Source organism: Vipera berus (assembly GCF_964194415.1).
Source record: "Vipera berus genome assembly, chromosome: 3".
NCBI classification, from domain to species: Eukaryota; Metazoa; Chordata; class Lepidosauria; order Squamata; family Viperidae; genus Vipera; species Vipera berus.
The window spans coordinates 16,174,803-16,193,765 of record NC_138204.1 but is presented as its reverse complement, the minus strand read 5'-3'; the positions used below and the strand labels follow the sequence as shown (position 1 = coordinate 16,193,765).

Below are 18,963 nucleotides of genomic sequence, written 5' to 3'. Positions count from 1 at the left end.
GGAAAGAGGCAAATTAGTTTTGTGGATTAATGTTGCATATTTTCCAGTTATGCCAGCAATAATGGAAGCCTCCAAGGTGCAGGAAGATAGTCCATGCATGATGGCACAGTGGTTAGAATACAATACTACAAGCTAACTCTACACACAGCCAGGATGGGGATCAAATCCTTCCATCCTTCCAAGGTTGGTAAAATGAGGATCCAGATTGTTCGGGGGCAATATGCTAACACTGTAAACCGCTGAGAGTCTGCTTTAACGCACTATGCAGGATTATGTAAGTGTACGTGCTACTGCTATTAAACATGTAAATTAATGCAAGACATTTCATACGAGAAATGGCTCAATTTTTTTTAAAAAAAAACATTTTCTATTTTGAAATTTGCCATTCCTGAAGGAATTACCTCTATTGAAAGCTATGTTATTCCAGATCAACTTCAATATTAATTTCTCCTATTCTTTGGTTTCTTTAAAAAAACAAGTGGGGGGGAGGGAAGTTTCTTGAGTTCAACTATTTATCATTTAAGGTGCTCCTGTTAAAAAAAAGAGCCATAAAACTAAACCCAACAGAACACTAAATTTTCCTTGAAAGTTACTAGTTTAAAATAAAAATGTCCTAAAATAAAAGCTGGTGTGTTTCCAGAAAACATCCATTTGAGAGATAGAAAGAAACAGCTTTTTCTTATTAAAAGACATCCCAATAAAATTTTTAGTCTTATGTAAACAAAGATGATATTGTGGACTACTGCAACAGTCTTTACATGGGGCTACTCTGAAATTCACTTTAACATTACAATTGATTCAGAATAAAGCGGCCCATTTGCTGTTTAGTGCATCTACATTAATGGCCCTGCACATGTTACAAATATGGTTTTGGGTACAATTCACACTGCAGGCTTCATCCTATGCAGCCCTTTGGAGAACACAATGATTTTTCAGAGGAAATTTATTCATACCACTTCCAAATATTACCAGCATCCAATGGATTTCTGAAGCACGCAGTGGTCATCAGAAATATGGTCATTTTTTTAGCTCCCCAGCATACCCATGTAGTCAATATTGCATATATCAATAATATTTTTTTATTCAGCTGCACAGTAATGCTGGACTAAATCATTCATTCTTAAATATCGGAGGTATCAATTTGGAAAATTTAACAGAGGATTTAATAGCCATTGTTTTCTTTCTTAAACAGTATTTTATAGATAAATTAAGAAATAGATTTTAAGTAATTTAACAAATCTTTTTAAGTCAGCGGTCCCCAACCTTTGCAGCTTGGCGGCCCAGTTGTGGGAGAGGGAACTGGGCCACATGAGTGGTGGGCTAGCACACATGCATGCATGCCAGCTCATCACTTGTGTGAGTGTAGCTGCATGCACACATGCACACTGGCCTGCCTCTCAGGCAGCCCGTTTCCAAATAGGCCATGGCCCGGTTGTGAGCTGTTGGTTGGGGGTCCCTGTTTTAAGTAAAAAAAAAAAGCTCTCATTCCTAACTACAGTAACTCCCTATCTTGGGTTCTAATCTCATTATAGTGAAAGTTCCTTCACTATCACTCTGATGGGTTCTCATGAAGACTTTAAAGAAGAATATAGCTGTATTAATTCTAAAGCAATACCCTTCATTCAGATGAAATGATGCAAATATGTTTTAGACACTATGGCTCTAAGTTTACATTCACTGAACATTTCCTTAGCTCTGGAGGCCAATAAATTGAAAGGGATTTACTGCCAAGCATGTATGTCTAGAGTCAAGCTGCAAAAGAGTTTTCTTCAACTTGCCACTATAATAAGACAAACAGGATATGAACTAGTATGTAAGAAATCAAGTTAACTTTACAAAGTCAGCTGTTGCTCCAATATGTCAGGAAGGAAAGCATTCACAGACTTAGAAGATAACAGAATGCCCGAGGCTAATGAATTACTTTAGCCTTTTTAACATTGCTTCACTTCAGCCAAACTTTCTAAGAGTAAAAAAAAAAAACCCTCTAAAATTCCCTCCTTTTATCTATCTTTTATCTTTTATCTTCTTTCTCTTTCTTTCTTTCTTTCTTTCTTTCTTTCTTTCTTTCTTTCTTTCTTTCTTTCTTTTTTTCTTTCTTTCTCTCTTCTACCTTTGTTGGATTTAACTATCAAAGAATAGAAACTATCATCTATATACTACTAAAACTTTCATGTCTATAACCTAACCTGGGTGAAACAGTGCATCATAGGGCAATAATTTTTGAACCAATTTACCTCAATTGGGCTAACTTAAGAATGTGTCCAAAATCCAGGACACGTGACTCCCATGGAATTGAAATTTGGAAAAATTATGGTAGCTTCAGTGCTGAGGTATTGCCATCCAGAGGTTCAATAGACCAGTTCCATCCTAGCTTTCTGGAGCCTGTGTAGATCAGGGGTGTCAAACTGCCGGCCCATGGGCCAGATGTGTCACGCCAAAATTGCGCCTACCCCATTGCCGGCAAAGGGAAAAAAGTCACGATATGTCATGACACGTCACATGATGTCGTGACTTTTGACACCCATGGTGTAGATCAATCCCACCAATGGCTGCCAGAAGTCATTCTCACTCTCACTGATTTTTCTGCCCTTGGTCATTCTGTTTCTCGGTTTAAGTAAGGAAATATCTCTGAAATGATAACCAAATAGGTTATGGGTTGTATACTTAAGGGTTCTCAGTCTTGGCACCTTTAAGACTTGTGGACTTCGACTCCCAGAATTCCTCAGCCGAGTTGAAGTCCACAAGTCTTCAAGTTGCCAAGGTTGAGGACCTCTGGTCTACTTGCTATTGAATACGAGCTTATGTTTCAGATAGAACTTCAAAATGTCTTCAAAACCATCCCACCTAGACTCAAATTTCCATGGGGTAAATGAAATGGTCATAAGACTAAAGCCAATGCCCACATATACTTTTCTTACATTAACAAATTTAGCTTGTTCTTCTTAGTCTTCATTCAGTAAGGAGGAAGATGTCTGATTCTGGTAGTTTCTTTGTATTGCCAGAGGCAAAAACAAAACAAGAAAGTACTTGATCTAAAGGCAAAATGACTTCCAGGTGCACATAATAAACTGTGCCAATAAAAGCCAATGGAAAGTCTAAACTAGCACTTGAAAAGCTTTTTGGGAGAGGTGAAGGAGAATAACCTGAAGCTAAATCAGTGAAGAAGAAAATAACCAATCAAGGACCTTGTCTTCCTTTTTATGAATGCTAATCCAGATATTGGTTGGACAGAGGATACCTTTGAATAAAGGACCACCTTCCCTACCAAGGGGACACATGAAAGTGACACCATCTCTAAATACAACTGGTCATTATCCCAAGCACAAATTGTAAAAGATTTGCTAAAATGTTATTTTCTGATACTCACCATCTATACTCTCCACTGATAGCTGCAGGCCAAGATTATGCTGTGGGTTTACCACCCAATGATTACTAGTTGCTGTAATATCAAATACCAGCCAACCTTCTTCTTCAGCCCAAATTATACGCGTATCAAGTAAGAACAAATCTGAATCCCTAGACACAAAATAAAAGGAACATGGGAGAGAAGATCTTTCAAAATTGCTAGAATTAAAATTAAGATTTTGTGTGTGTGTGTGTGTGTGTGTGTGTGTGTGTGTGTGTGTGAGAGAGAGAGAGAGAGAGAGAGAGAGAGAGAGAGAGAGTCATGATAGCTCAGTGGTTAAAGACACTAAACTTGTCAGCTGAAGAGCTGACAGTCCAAGTTTGAGACTTGAGCACCATGCAACAGGTGAGCTCTTGTTCCTTGCTCCAGCTCCTGCCCACCTAGCAGTTCGAAAGCATGCAAATGCAGGTAGATTAACAGGTACCACTTTGGTGGGATAGTAACAGCTTCCTCTGCACCTTTGGTATATAGCTATGCTGGCCACATGACCACGGAAATAGTCTCTCTCGGTTAAGACACGAAGATGAGCACTGTGTCCAAGAGTTGAACACGACAGGGAAACCTGTACATACAGACACACATACATACATACATACCCATATTTTAAACAGCAAACATGTTTAGATCACAATATGTGGTGCCGTGTAAAGAATTTTCTTAAAAATACCATTTTCAATGAACTGGAGCCATAATAATAATAATTATTATTTAAACTTGTATACCGCCCTATAGGACTCAGGGCGGTTTACAGGGAAAAATTAAGAATACATAACATACAAAGTTAAAATCGATTAAAACTAAGATTAAATTAAGTCCCTGAATTTAAACTAAAACCCCATTAATAAATAATTAAAACCCCTCAGTCTGGGCCAGACAGCTCAAAAAACCAGGTTTTCAAGTCCCTGCGAAATGAGCGAAGGTCGGGGGCAGTCCTAAGCTCCGTGGGAAGTTAGTTCCAAAGGGCCGGCGCGCCCACAGAGAACGCCCTTCCCCTGGGAATAACCCGCCGGCATTCCTTGACTGGCGGTACCCTAAGAATGCCCTCCCTGTGGGAGTGCACAGGACGATGGGAAGTTGATGCCGGCAGCAGGTGTTCCCTTAGATAATCCGGACCCAAGCCATTTAGAGCTTTATAGGTCATTACCAGCACCTTGAATCTCACCCGGAGGGCAACCGGAAGCCATAATGCAGGAAATATAATTAACAATTTGTCTAAATGTAACGCTAAGAACAATTTATTGATTCTAGTTAGTATGAGTTCCTCCCCTCCAATATTTTCAGTTTTTATTTTGGCTGTAGAACAAATATTTTATATATTTATAGAATAAGCACAAGTAGTCCTTGTTTAGTTTTATTCTACTAAATATATTCAAAGTTCTGAAAGCCAGGTTGGAATAATGGTTAAAAGCACAAAGTTAGAAACTGGGAGATTGTGAGTGCTAGTCCTGCCTTAGGCCCAACACAAGTCCAGATAGTTACCAGGAATCGAGGGAAAGCACCACCCAAAAATAAAAACGAAAACTCTACCAATCTAGGGCAGTGGGGATTCTTTTTCAATTCAACGTTTTCCAGAAAATCATTTCATGTCCTGCGAGGACTTGAAAAATAGAGAGTGAATTATAGGCAGGCATCCAACGTGCAAAGCAATCCACAACCTGTTGGCTGGAACATTCTTTGCAATTCCCAGAAGACCTGCTGAAAGTGCCTCTAAAATCTGGCAAATTCCCACCAAGTATTTGCAGCATACTTTTCTGCTCTTTTTAGATTGGAACAAGGATAAATATTATCAATTAAGCCTTAACTATGATTGTATTTTAAAAAAAAAAAAACCAAGTCCCAAAGAAAAGAAATGGAACATCTCAGCCTCGTCCACTGCAGTCCTTAGTACCCCAAACTAAAAGTAAATAACAAATACCTTCTAGAATTCCACGTAGAAGCTGCTAAAGCTATTATTTCACCATAAACTCCGGTGACCATCTTCTATAACAGAAGAAGCTTCCAGTAGTTTTGAGATGCAGTTCTCCTTAAGGCAGTTATATACGATGAAAGTTTCACTAAAACTTCGTACAGGTAATCCTTGACTTACAACCACTCGAAGCTACAACCGCATGAAAAAGTGACTTATGACCAGTCCTCACACTTATGACCACTGCATCATACCGACAGTCACGTGATCAATTTCTTGTCACTTGTCAACTGGCATGCCTCTTTGCCAGTTGCAGCAATCCGGGGTTGTGTGATCATCCCTTGCAACCTTCCCAGCTGACTTCCAGCAAGCAAAGTCAGTGCGGGAAGCCAGATTTGTTTCACTATCACACAAGTCACTTAACAGCAGTGATTTGTTTACAACTGTGGTAAAAAGCTTGTAAAATTGGGCATGATTCACTTAACAGCCTTGCTAGCAACAGAACGTCTGGTCCCAACTGTGGTCCTAAGGTGAGGTCTACTCATAGACTGCATCACATGTGGTACATGGACAATGCTTTAGTCTACCCTACCATTTTGACACAACTGAGGAAGCTGGAGCCGAATTAGGTGTTCCAGCAGCAAACTCGTGTTCTCCATGGGAAAACAGAAAAACTTCTCCTCTCTTCAATGGAGACATTCTCTACTGCATGAAGAAGGAGTCTGAGGGAGATCAGCCTCAATGTCATCCAACTTTCCTTTCCTAGAATCTGGGGAATATTGACTAAGATTCTCAAGCCATTATGAGTATAACTTTCTTTGGGTTTGCCTTTGTTTCGGATGGATGGATGGATGGATGGATGGATGGATGGATGGACCGACAGATATTAGATTAGATTCTTTGTTCATTGAAGCCATTGGCCAATAGTGTGGAGAAACCCACAAATCCTAAAATAAATACTGGATTATACTTCAATTGTTTTGAATGAGGATATCATCCCATCAATCCTCTCTCACTATATGGATGGTATTATATAGCATGCCATATTATTTTATAACATGTCATATCATATCATATCATATCATACTTCTATCTCCTTGTCCATGCTCATTTTTCAACTTGTGTGACCCACATGCTATTCTAAATAGTGTCCTTAATTCCCACCCCAGCCACTGTACATTCCTGATACAATCCATTTATAGTTAATATAGGCCACTTGGAAGTTGCAACTGTTTGTGCAAGCTTGATAATTGGATACGCCAACATGCCAGCTTCATTTACAAGCCCGTTTTGCTGACTTGCATGTGTCATCTTGCCAAGCATACTGTGAACACTTTTGCATAGATATTTGCATAACTAATTACTTTGTGTGGGTTCCAACTGAAGCAAAGATAAGCCCATCTGTGTGGTTATGAAAATCTTAGGGTGCTCTATAAATTCTTGAACTACTACTTCTACTATCAGTAGAATGATAGTACAGGGTTTTATAGATAAAAGAAGCACCAAGTCACAAAAGCATACTCATTTAAAAAAAAGGCAGAGGTATGGAATTTAACATTCAACAAAGGACTAGAGCAACTTCAAGAGTAAGCACAAAGATCAAGCAAGATAATCATGAGGTCTGAGACAGAAGCAATATCTATTTTATTTCTTTGTAATCTGGACAGTTATTTATGCAAGTTCAAGCAACTTTTGGACCATCTACAACAAATCTAGTCTCACATGTGGGACTGCCTGGGACGCAACATGACGGTAAGCACTTTCTCTTGCAAGTTTTCAACAACAGGAATATATTAAGTGAATTCAGCTGTGATCAACAGTTTACTCATTTGAAATTAAGTCTGGTTGAAGTGTTACTAAATTCAATTGGATTTTCCTAAACTGGCTGCTAAGCTTTCTTGTTTCAGCCTTTTAAATGAAAACTAATGAGGCAATTATTATCAAGGTTTTATAGGTGGCACACCAAAACTGAACCATCTGGTAGAACAGAGGTATTTATATTTTTTTTGTGCTGGTAAGTTCTGAAAGCCACTTTATGAGCATTTTCAGAAATTACCAGGCATTGTAGATTGGATTTATCAGAAGGCAAACAAATGAGAATATTCCCAATCACCTGCTTTAGTTTTCTTGCAGGCTCCTTACCACTTCTGCTGACCTTGTCCTATATGTTTCCACAGCATAGGATATGAAGGGTCAAGAAGCACTCTTGAGACTATAGTCTTTAAAAACGGGCTAAAGAGTTGGGCTTGGCTTTACAGCATGGTACTTTTACATGTGATTTTTAATTAAAAGTAATTCAGCTAAGCATGGAATCTGCCAAACACCAAGCACAGACACTCTGACATACCGGAAGTTCAAAATGCAGGAATAAAGTTTTCATCTCATCAATTCCGTCATAGTTTCATGCTGGCTCATCAGAAACACATCTTAATATTTAGGTTTCTAGCAGTGGTGGGATTCAAATATGTGAATAAGTGGTTCTTTGTGTGGATGCCGCTTCCGGAAGTCCATTCTGGGCCTGGGCAACAAAAAATTAGCTACTGGTTCTGCCGAAGTGATGCGAACCAGCTGAATCTCACCACTGTTTCTAAGTGTAATAGAAAGTCCATAGGACTCTTTAGGAATTGGCAGAATATTGGGAAATGTATGGAAGAGATACACAATAATGCCCTACTGAGTATTGCTTTTAAAAATGCACAATAAATTATGAAAATATAGAATCAGAAGGTGGAACCTTATGTCTACCATAATGAGGTTATTTAGACCTGAATTAAGGACCTATTCTGACAACATCTTCCTGCTTTAACAAATTAACCCAACAACATCAGGCATTTTCAACACCAATTCATCTTCCAACAGCTTCTTAGATTAGGAAGAAAAAGAAATAATTGTAGTGTCTTCCTTATTCCGTACTGGTATCACAATGCATCACTCAATTTGGCAGGAAAGAAGCCACTTGATGAGAAAGCTAAAAGAAAGATACTGCTAGAGTAGTTTCACTTGCTGTGCTAGCTGCTAAAGCACACCCGACCTTAATCTTGGGGGAATAATTATTTCAACTTAATTTGACTTCTGGACAGGTTGTAATAATATAAACACATGCAATGATAGTCTGATGGCCTCTTTAAAACAAATAAAGGCCAATTACAGCTGTGTTGCAAGGCAATATATTAAAAAAAATATATAAGAGCTATTCTGGATCAGACTAACAATCAGACAAGCTTTCCATACCCTGTGAAGCCTCCAGATACCAAGGCATTAATTCCCAAACTTTTCAACTAGTCTAATTATTGTTGATTTCTGCAGGCTGGATGATTACTCTAAATATTTTATAATATCTAAAGCCCACTGTCTTCTACGAATGACAGGAGGTAGAGCTTAGGGGAATTTGGACTGAAAATGACGATTTGATTTAAAAAAAAAACTCTGTCTGGTGGGCCGTAATCTCTAAAAGCAGCTAAAAAAATTTCTGAATAGGATCAGGTCCTCTGCTTCAAAACCCCAGGAAAATGGAATCAATAAATTTAAGAGGGAAAGTATAGACACAAGCATCAGGTTTTTTAAAATTAATTTCAGTGCCATCTTTTTGACTCTCTGCATTGTTATGAGTATGGTACTCTGTGTAGAGCAGGAGTGTCAAACTCATGACATATCATGACTTTTCCCCCCATTGCCGGACCTGGGGTGGGCACGGTTTCAGCATGACACATCCGGCCCATGGGCTGGCAGTTTGGTACCCCTGGTGTAGAAGTTACTAGCACCATGCACTAGTAAAAGAGATTTATTTTAGAACTGAGAAATAGGTCTCCTGTTCTACTTAATTCAGGTTCCAGCTGACCGAGGGAGCATCTCTAGGGCTACCATAGATGGGCAAAAAATTCTGGACAGTCACAAGATGGCAGCAGAGAGAGATGCTTTTGTGTGCTTCTGGTGCATGTCATGTATGTAGTTCAGACCAAGAACAGGAGATGATAATTTAGGTACCTGCTTTCATACCCAGGCAGCTTAGGAATTAGAGCTGTCTTGTCTACTCTTGTTTCCCCGAAAATAAGACCTATCCCAAAAATAATCCCTAACTTGATTTTAACATGTGCTCCTAATATAAGCCCTAGGTAAAGGTAAAGGTAAAGGTTCCCCCGCACATGCGTGCTAGTCATTTCCAACTCTAAGGGCTGGTGCTCATCTCCGTTTCAAAGCCGAAGAGCCAGCGCTTGTCCGAGGACGTCTCCGTGGTCATGTGGCCGGCATGACTATACGCCAAAGGCGCATGGAACGCTGTTACCTTCCCACTGTAGTAGTCCCTATTTTTCTACTTGCATTTTTACGTGCTTTCGAACTGCTAGGTTGGCAGAAACTGGGACGAGTAACAGGCACCCATTCTGCTACGCGGCACTCGGGATTCAACCTGCCAAACTGCAGATCTTCTGATTGACAAGCTCAGCGTCCTAACTCACTGCGTCCCTATATAAGCCCTATCTAAGCCCTAATTAAGACCCTGTTCACCCTCTTCACTTATTTTCAGGGAAACACAATATCTATCTGTCTACCCATCTTTAGAACTGCTCATCTCCCTCACAACTCTGGACGATCAGGGCAGAGATGCCGAGCTGACCTTTTGTTATGTTTTGTGACATTTATCCTGCTATAACACTATAACAGCCAGCCACTAGAGGGTTGTTGTTTTTTTAAGGAGCTGGGAAAATGTTCCAACTCCTCAGATGAAAGATCTTTCTCTAGCTATTGAAGCACGAGATCATCTAATGTAATGTGATGTAGTGTAATGTAATCAATTTCATCAGCAAATCTGATAAAGGTGAAAATATTTAACAATTTAAAAAGTACTTTTCCTAATACACTTCTTACCTTCAGAGAACTTTTTCTGCATCTGACAGTTACTTCTTCTATATTTTCAAAAGAATCCTACCGTACTGTAGAGAAGTTACGTACTCTGTATAATGCATACCCGGGTAAACTGGAGGACAAGGACTAACTCTTTAATTGCAATCTTGATTTAACAAAAAGCATATCTTAAGATCGTAAAAACATAATCTTGTGGGGCTTGTGGACAAATCTGAAATGATGAAAGAAACATTCTTATAAATGGCTGCAACGGTTTCAGTGCTTTATAATAATTTTACCGTATGTATGGGGCTCAGCAAATTCCTGGAAATGAATTGCACTTCAGGCTGGCAATCTGCTTTACGGTGTGCCATCGTTTCACTCTCCTTTTAAATTAAAATCATATTTTAGAAAAATCAAATAGCATAGGGGGCATAGGGAGCCCCAAGGTCTATAAGCACCATGAGGGGGGAACAAACCCAGGTACAGCTTACTAGAAAGAAAGCCTTCGTTGTAGTACATCAGCCAGTTACTTTTCAAGAAAATGTGGCAACTATTTCTGATCAGGGTTGTTGTTGTTAGTTGCGAAGTCGTGTCCGACCCATCGCGACCCTATGGACAATGTTCCTCCAGGCCTTCCTGTCCTCTACCATCTTCTGGAGTCCATTTAAGCTCACGCCTACTGCTTCAGTGACTCCATCCAGCCACCTCATTCTCTGTCGTCCCCTTCTTCTATTGCCCTCAATCTTTCCCAGCATTAGGCTCTTCTCCAGTGAGTCCTTCCTTCTCATTAGGTGGCCAAAGTATTTGAGTTTTAGCTTCAGGATCTGACCTTCTAAAGAGCAGTTAGGGTTGATCTCCTCTAGGACTGACCGGTTTGATCGCCTTGCAGTCTAAGGGACTCGCAGGAGTCTTCTCCAGCACCAGAGTTCAAAGGCTTCAATTCTTTGGCGCTCAGCCTTTCTTATGGTCCAGCTTTCACTGCCATACATTGCAACTGGGAAGACCATAGCCTTGACTATACGCACTTTCGTTGACAGGGTGATGTCTCTGCTTTTTAGTGTGCTGTCTAGATTTGCCATGGCTTTCCTCCCAAGGAGCAAGCGTCTTTTAATTTCTTGGCTACAGTCCCCATCTGCAGTGATCTTGGAGCCCAGGAAAATAAAATCTGTCACTACCTCCATTTCTTCCCCATCTATTTGCCAGGAATTGAGAGGGCCAGATGCCATGATCTTGGTTTTCTTAATGTTTAGTTTCAACCCAAGTTTTGCACTCTACTTCTTCACTCGCAACAAGAGGCTCTTTAGTTCCTCTTCACTTTCTGCCATTAGAGTGGTATCATCTGCATATCTTAGGTTGTTGATGTTTCTTCCGGCAATCTTAATTCCAACTTTTGATTCATCTAGCCCTGCCTTTCTCATGATGTGCTCTGCATATAAGTTAAACAGGCAAGGCGACAGTATACAGCCTTGCCGGACTCCTTTCCCAATTTTGAACCAATCAGTGGTTCCGTGTCCAGTTCTCACTGTTGCTTCTTGGCCCGCATATAGGTTTCTCAAGAGACAAATAAGATGGTCTGGTATGCCCATCTCTTTAAGGACTTGCCACCGTTTGTTATGATCCACACAATCAAAGGCTTTAGCATAGTCAATGAAGCAGAAGTAGATGTTTTTCTGGAACTCTCTAGCTTTCTCCATGATCCAGCGTATGTTAGCAATTTGATCTCTAGTTCCTCTGCCTCTTCGAAATCCTGCCTGTACTTCTGGTAGTTCTCGATCCACATACTGCTGGAGTCTAGCTTGTAGAATTTTAAGCATAACTTTACTAGCATGTGAAATGAGTGCTATGGTGCGATAGTTTGAACATTCTTTGGCACTGCCTTTCTTTGGAATTGGAATGTAAACTGATCTTTTCCAATCCTGTGGCCACTGTTGAGTTTTCCAAATTTGCTGGCAAATTGAGTGTAGCACTTTTACTGCATCGTCTTTTAAGATTTTGAATAGCTCAGCTGGAATACTGTCACCTCCACTAGCTTTGTTGTTGCTCAGCTTTTCTAAGGCCCACTTCACTTCACATTCTAGGATGTCTGGCTCGAGGTCAGTGACCACCTCATTGCGATTGTCAGGGACGTTAAGCTCATTCTTGTATAGTTCTTCTGTGTAATTTTGCCATCTCTTCTTAATCTCTTCTGCCTCTGTTAGGTCCCTGACATTTTGGTCCTTTATCATGCCCATTTTTGCATGAAACGTTCCTTTCATCTCTCCAATTTTCTTGAAAAGATCTCTGGTCCTCCCTATTCTATTGTTTTCTTCTATTTCTTTGCACTGTTCATTCAGGAGGTCTTTGATTTGTTTTTTGTCAAAATTTTTTTGGGGGTTAGGGAGGAGGGAGGGTTCTTTTCTTGGTTGTTTGGACGAGGGGGGCAGTCCATCTACCGTTGTTCAGGCTAGTGCTGAGGCTGATCGCGATGGGGAGGAGCGGGGGTTGGCTGCTTCTGGGGCTCCAGGGCCAGTCGTGGGATTGCCTATTCCCACGACGATAGGGAATGGCAGCAGGTGTAGGAACAGAGGGCCGTATCGGTCTCAGGGAAGGCCTCTCCGCTGCTTACAAGCGGTGAGGCACTCCGACCCTCTGGTTCCGCCCCGAGGTCCCGGGAGTGAGGATGTGCAGCCTCCTGAGCTCCGGCTGGTGTATTTGAATGCCAGGTCGGTCGTTAATAAGGCTCCTCTCGTTAGAGACTTGGTCGAGGGTGAGCAGGCTGACCTGGCTTGCATCTCGGAGACCTGGTTGGGCCCAGAGGGCGGTGTTCCTCTGGTTGATCTTTGCCCACCAGGTTTCCGGGTGCTGCACCGGCCTCGGGCTCAGGGTAGGGGTGGGGGAGTGGCTGTTGTTGTGAGGGAGACCTTGTGTCCGCGGGAGGCCACCGTTCCCCAGACAGTCGGGTGTGAGTCTCTCTTTTTGAGATGCGGCCCTGGTGCGCAGTTGGGCTTGCTGCTGGTGTACCTTTCGCCTAGTCACGCAGCAGCAGCCCTGCCTGAGCTGCTTGATGTCCTCTCGGGGCTGGTGGTTGAGTTCCCGAAACTTATAGTTTTGGGGGACTTCAACCTACCATCGCTGGGAGGATCATCTGAGTTAGCTCGGGAGTTCATGGCTTCCATGGCGGCCATGGACCTGACGCAAGTAATTACGGGACCGACTCATGAAGGAGGCCACACCCTTGACCTTGTTTTCTTGTCTGGACGGTGGTTAGATGATCTTGGTGGGGGCTCTCCAATTATTATGCCCCTGTCATGGACCGATCATCATCTCCTGCGGCTGGTCTTCCGTTTTGCCACCCCCCGCCGTGGGTGTTTGGAACCACTCAAATGGTACCGCCCCAGACGCTTAATGGATCCCCAAAGGTTCCAGGCGGCGCTGGGGTCCCCACCTGCCTCCCTCACTCACAGCTCGGCCGAGACCCTAGTGGAGGCCTGGGAAAGGACGGCCACTGAGGCCCTTGACCGAGTTGTACCCTTGCGGCCCCTGACCCGGTGCAGATCCCGTCGGGCTCCATGGTTTTCTGCGGAGCTCCGGGAGATGAAGCGTCGGAGACGGGGCCTAGAGAGCGGTTGGAGGTCCACCCGATCTGAACCCGACCGATTGCGACTAAGAGCCTATATTAGGTCTTATCTCGCTGCAATTAGGGAGGCGAGGTCTAACCACTTCGCCACCCTTATTGCGTCCGCAGATAATCGCCCGGCCGCCCTGTTTAGGGTGACTCGCTCCCTCCTAAATCAGGAGGTGAGGGAGGATCCCTTGCAGGGACGTGCCGAGGAGTTTAACCAACATCTGTCGGACAAAATCGCTCGGATTCGGACCGGTTTGGACTCTGACTGGGCAGAGTCTGACGATCAGGACACGGGTGGTCTTGTCGATACCATCTGGGAGGAGTTTGATTCTGTAACTCCGGAGGAAGTGGACAGGATCATGGGGAGGCTGAGCGCCACCACATGTTTACTGGACCCGTGCCCTTCCTGGCTGGTTTATGCAGCCCGGGAGAGGACACGCAGCTGGTTCCAGGCAGTTATATCGGCCTCTTTGAGTGAGGGTATCTTCCCCGCCGTCTTGAAGGAGGCGGTGGTGAGGCCTCTCCTCAAGAAGCCTGTCCTGGACCCGGCTGTATTGAACAACTTTCGTCCTGTCTCCAACCTTCGCTTTCTTGCGAAGGTTGTTGAGAGTGTGGTGGCGCATCAGCTCCCTTTGGTCCTGGATGAAGCGGATTATCTAGACCCGTACCAATCGGGTTTCAGGCCCGGGTACAGCACGGAGACGGCATTGGTCGCGCTGGTGAATGATCTCTGGAGGGCTCGGGACAGGGGGCATTCCTCTGTCCTAGTCCTATTAGACCTCTCGGCGGCTTTCGATACCATCGACCATGGTATCTTGCTGCGGCGTCTCAGGGGATTGGGAGTGGGAGGCACAGTTTTACAGTGGTTCTCCTCCTATCTCTTGGGACGTTCGCAGTCGGTGTTGGCAGGGGGGCAGAGGTCGACCGCGAGGTCTCTCATTTGTGGAGTTCCTCAGGGGTCGGTCCTCTCGCCTCTCCTGTTCAACATCTACATGAAGCCGCTGGGTGAGATCATTCGTGGCTTTGGAGTTGGGTATCATCAGTACGCTGATGATACCCAACTTTTCTTTTCGACCCCAAACCACCCCAGTGATGCCCTCAACGTGATGTCCCGTTGCCTGGAGGCGGTTCGGGTCTGGATGGGGAGGAACAGACTCCAACTCAACCCCGACAAGACTGAGTGGCTTTGCATACCTTCGTCCCGGGTTTATTCGGACATTCCACCTCTAGTTATGGGGGGTGAACTATTACCCCCCGTAGATAGGGCTCGCAACTTGGGGGTCCTCCTAGATTCACGGCTCACTTTGGAAGACCATATAGGAGCCGTGACTAGGGGGGCCTTCGCACAGGTTCGCCTGGTGCGTCAGTTGCGGCCCTATCTTAGCCGGGACGATTTATGCACGGTCACTCATGCGCTCGTGTCCTCTCGTCTGGACTACTGCAACGCTCTCTACATGGGGCTGCCCTTGAGGACTACTCGGAAGCTCCAACTGGTACAGAATGCAGCCGCGAGAGTGGTGTTGGGAGCCTCCCGATACTCCCACGTTACGCCTCTGCTCCGTGAGCTGCATTGGTTGCCAGTTGTCTTCCGGGTGAGATTCAAGGTACTGGTAACGGTATTTAAAGCACTCCATGGCATGGGGCCGGAGTACCTCAGGGAACATCTGCTGCCGGCATCAAGCTCCCTGCGCCCTGTGCGTTCCCACAGAGAGGGCCTCCTCAGGGTGCCACCGATCAGAGAATGCCGATTGGTGGCCCCCAGGGGGAGATCCTTCTCTGTGGGCGCTCCGGAGCTGTGGAATCAGCTACCGGTTGAGCTCCGGATGGCGCCCGATCTTCGCTCCTTTCGTCGCGATCTCAAGACATTTCTGTTTGTACAAGCCGGCCTAGCCTGAGGGGGAGTGTTGGGGTTATTTTATTTTTCGTTTTTTAACTTTTCTGGGGGTTTTTAGTGTTGTATTTATATTGTTTTTAACTAGGGCAATTTGTTTAATCTTATTTTAATGTTTGTATTCGCTATTTTATTCTGCCCTGTGAACCGCCCTGAGTCCTCAGGGAGAAGGGCGGTATATAAATGTTATTAAATTAAATTAAATTAAATTAAAAATTTAAGAAGGCATTCTTATCTCTTCTAGCTATTCTTTGGAATTCTGCATTTAATTGGGCATATCTTTCTTTTTCTCCCTTGCCTTTCGCTTCCCTCCTTTCCTCAGCTATTTGCAAAGCTTCCTCAGACAGCCATTTTGCTTTCTTGCATTTCTTTTTCTTTGGGATGGTTTTGGTTGCTACCTCTTGTACAATGTTGCGAACCTCTGTCCATAGTTCTTCAGGCACTCTGTCTATCAGATCTAATTCCTTAAATCTATTTGTCACCTCTACTGTATATTGAACAGGGATATGATTTAATTCATACCTGACTGGCCTAGCGCTTTTCCCTACTTTCTTTAATTTAAGCCTAAACTTTGCAACAAGAAGCTCATGGTCTGAGCCACAGTCAGCTCCTGGTCTTGTTTTTACTGACTGTATAGAGCTTCTCCATCTTTGGGTATCCCCTACTAAAAGTGTAATTAGCTAGAGTTTTTCTGAAGATTTACGATTTTGAGAATATTTTACAATGCAAAAGTGCCATGTAGATTCTTAAAATAAATACACATACTACCCAGGACGTGGTGGCTCAGTGGGTTAGGATGCTGAGCTTGTCGATCAGAAGATCGGCAGTTTGGCGGGTCGAATCCCGAGTGCCGCATAACAGAGTGAGCGCCTGTTACTCGTCCCAGCTTCTGCCAACCTAGCAGTTCGAAAGCATGTAAAAATGCAAGTAGAAAAATAGGGACCACTACGGTGGAAACGTAACAGCTTTCCGATTTTTCAGCGACTGCTGTAGCCGCGCTTCTCTTCTCGGCTCCGAAAATAGGGATCCTGCAAGCTCCTCTGCCGGGCTTCTTTGCATGTGAGCTACTTTGCCTGACGCATCTCTAATGACTTCAACTTCGGGTGCTAATTAGAATTTATATCCAGATTGCCTCTCAATTTACACACCCAGAGCGAGAAATGGCATTTTATCCCAGCAAAGTGACCAAGAAGAGAGTAGAAATCCCTATTTTCGGAGCCGAGAAGAGAAGCGCGGCTACAGCAGTCGCTGAAAAATCCAGCAGCAGAGTTCCGCAGAGGAATAAAAAGCACGAAGAAAAGCAAAGGAAACGGTGAGGAGGAGGAAGAGAGATGCCTTGGCTTCGTGCAACTCTCTCTGGAGTAACCGTCACAGCGGCTCCATCGTGTCTCCAAGGTGCAAAGCTCCTCCTCCCCAATGCCTTCCTCGGGAGCCCTCGAGGCTTTTGAGAAACTCTTTCCCGCTGCCTCGGCATCAGATTCCGCCGCCGCCACCGCCGCCTCAGCTGTGGACAGCCGAAGGCCCAGCCTAATCAGCCGCCAGTCCCCAGAGACCCGAGAGCTGGCACATACGGGTCTGCCACACGGAAAGCAGGGAACAGGGTAGTTAAATATGGCTCTTCCCTGCCGCGTTCTCAGGTTACCTTGGCGCCCCACCATCGCCACGGCGGAGAGAGAGAGAGAGAGAGAATTGCGCGCAAGCGAGCCCGAGCTAGAGTTCCCCCCAAGGGGGCGGAGAAAGAAGAACTCTCGGAGCGTTTCTTTCGTAAATACGCGCGCAGGCACACACTCGCCCAGCCGCGCACTTCGCCCAGCTTCTCGCGGGGAGTTTGCAAGCCCTTCGTTTCTCTTCAGGGCCGTCAAAAGGGCGAGCAAGTCTCTGCCCTGCCCTGCCCTGCCCTGCCCTGCCCTGCCGTGGGGGTGGGGAGCCAAGCGCACTTGACGTTCCTGGAAACGAAAAGGGCCTGCGGAGACTGACACCAACCCGAGTGCCCAAGCGGGTCTTCTCAGCGTCAGGCAAAGTAGCTCACATGCAAAACAAGCCCGGCAGAGGAGCCGGAGCAGCTCCATTGCTGGGGGCGCGTCTCGGCCGGGGCCTTGCAGGATCCAGGCGGGCGTCTTTGCTCGCCGCTCCGGCTCCTCTGCCAGGCTTGTTTCGCGTGCGAGCTACTTTGCCGGCCGCTGCTGAGGGAAGATCTCTGGAGAGGAGCATAAGGTGAGCTGCTGCATTTCCCAGCCTCGGCTTATACTCGAGTCAATAACTTTTTCATTTTTGGGGGGTAAAATTAGGGGTCTCGGCTTATATTCGAGTCGGCTTATACTCAAGTATATACAGTAATTTGTTTGCTTCGTGCCCTATTTTTAACACAAAGATTAGACTTGGTTTATTATTTATTCAGGAGACATAAAACAAAGTAAAATTACAAAGGCATGCCAATTAATAAATTGAATATCTATCTATCTATCTATCTATCTATCTATCTATCTATCTATCTACCTACCTACCTACCTACCATGGTGGCACAGTAGATAGAATGCAGTATTACAGACTAATTCTGCCAACTGCCAGCAGTTCAATTCTCACCTGGTGAAGATTGACTCAGCCTTCCATCCTTCCAACGTCAGTAAAATGAGGATCTAGATTGTTGGGGATGATAGGCTGACTCTGTAAACTGCTTAGAGAGGGTTGTAAAGCACTACGAAGTGGTATATAAGTCTAAGTGCTATTGCTATCTATTTACTGATTTATAGAAGAAAGCATATGTCTTGTTTAGGAGTAAACAGTAGCAAGGCTTGAACAGCGTACTCTACTCTGACCCCAAAGGATTTCTGTTTGGAAGAAGATTAGAAGCTCCTGAGATACATTCACTATGACCCCCTAAATGGAACAGGTGACTCCTATTTATTTAGAGGAGATCCTTCATCTTTGTTTCCTGAGATAGAGATCTCTTGTTGGGATAAAATCACTAGGATGATGGGCAGCAAAAGAGGTGGTAATAGCTAGGCAAAGGAATGCTCTGTGGTGTTACCTAGTTTGGTAATGAAACATCTGAAAGAAAACCACCAATGAGGGCAAATATACATGTCCCAGGATAATGTTGCATGATCTAATCTGAGTCAGTCACAGGGACCAGAAATTTAGTCTTCTGTGCTTTCGGATTTGTGCTGGAGCCAGATGAGGATGGACTCCAGCACAAGTCCAAAAGCTTGGAAGATTAAGCCTCTGGTCCGAGTGACCAACCCCAATTGGAGCCTGCAAAACCACCAAGTTCAGAGAGTACCAAGGACTTCAAAAGAATGCTCTCTTGAGAAAAA

At 44.1% G+C, this 18,963-nt stretch overlaps 1 protein-coding gene across 2 annotated transcripts in view; it reads right to left on the bottom strand.

The window, feature by feature from the left end:
* Window positions 1–18,963, bottom strand: part of BMP7 (bone morphogenetic protein 7) — a 104,754-nt gene that overhangs the window by 11,439 nt on the left and 74,352 nt on the right. For both annotated transcript variants that reach the window (XM_081324079.1, XM_081324080.1), the window contains exon 3: window positions 3,368–3,516. In XM_081324079.1, the coding sequence (XP_081180205.1) occupies window positions 3,368–3,516 (149 nt within the window). The remainder of the gene's footprint in view (window positions 1–3,367; window positions 3,517–18,963) is intronic.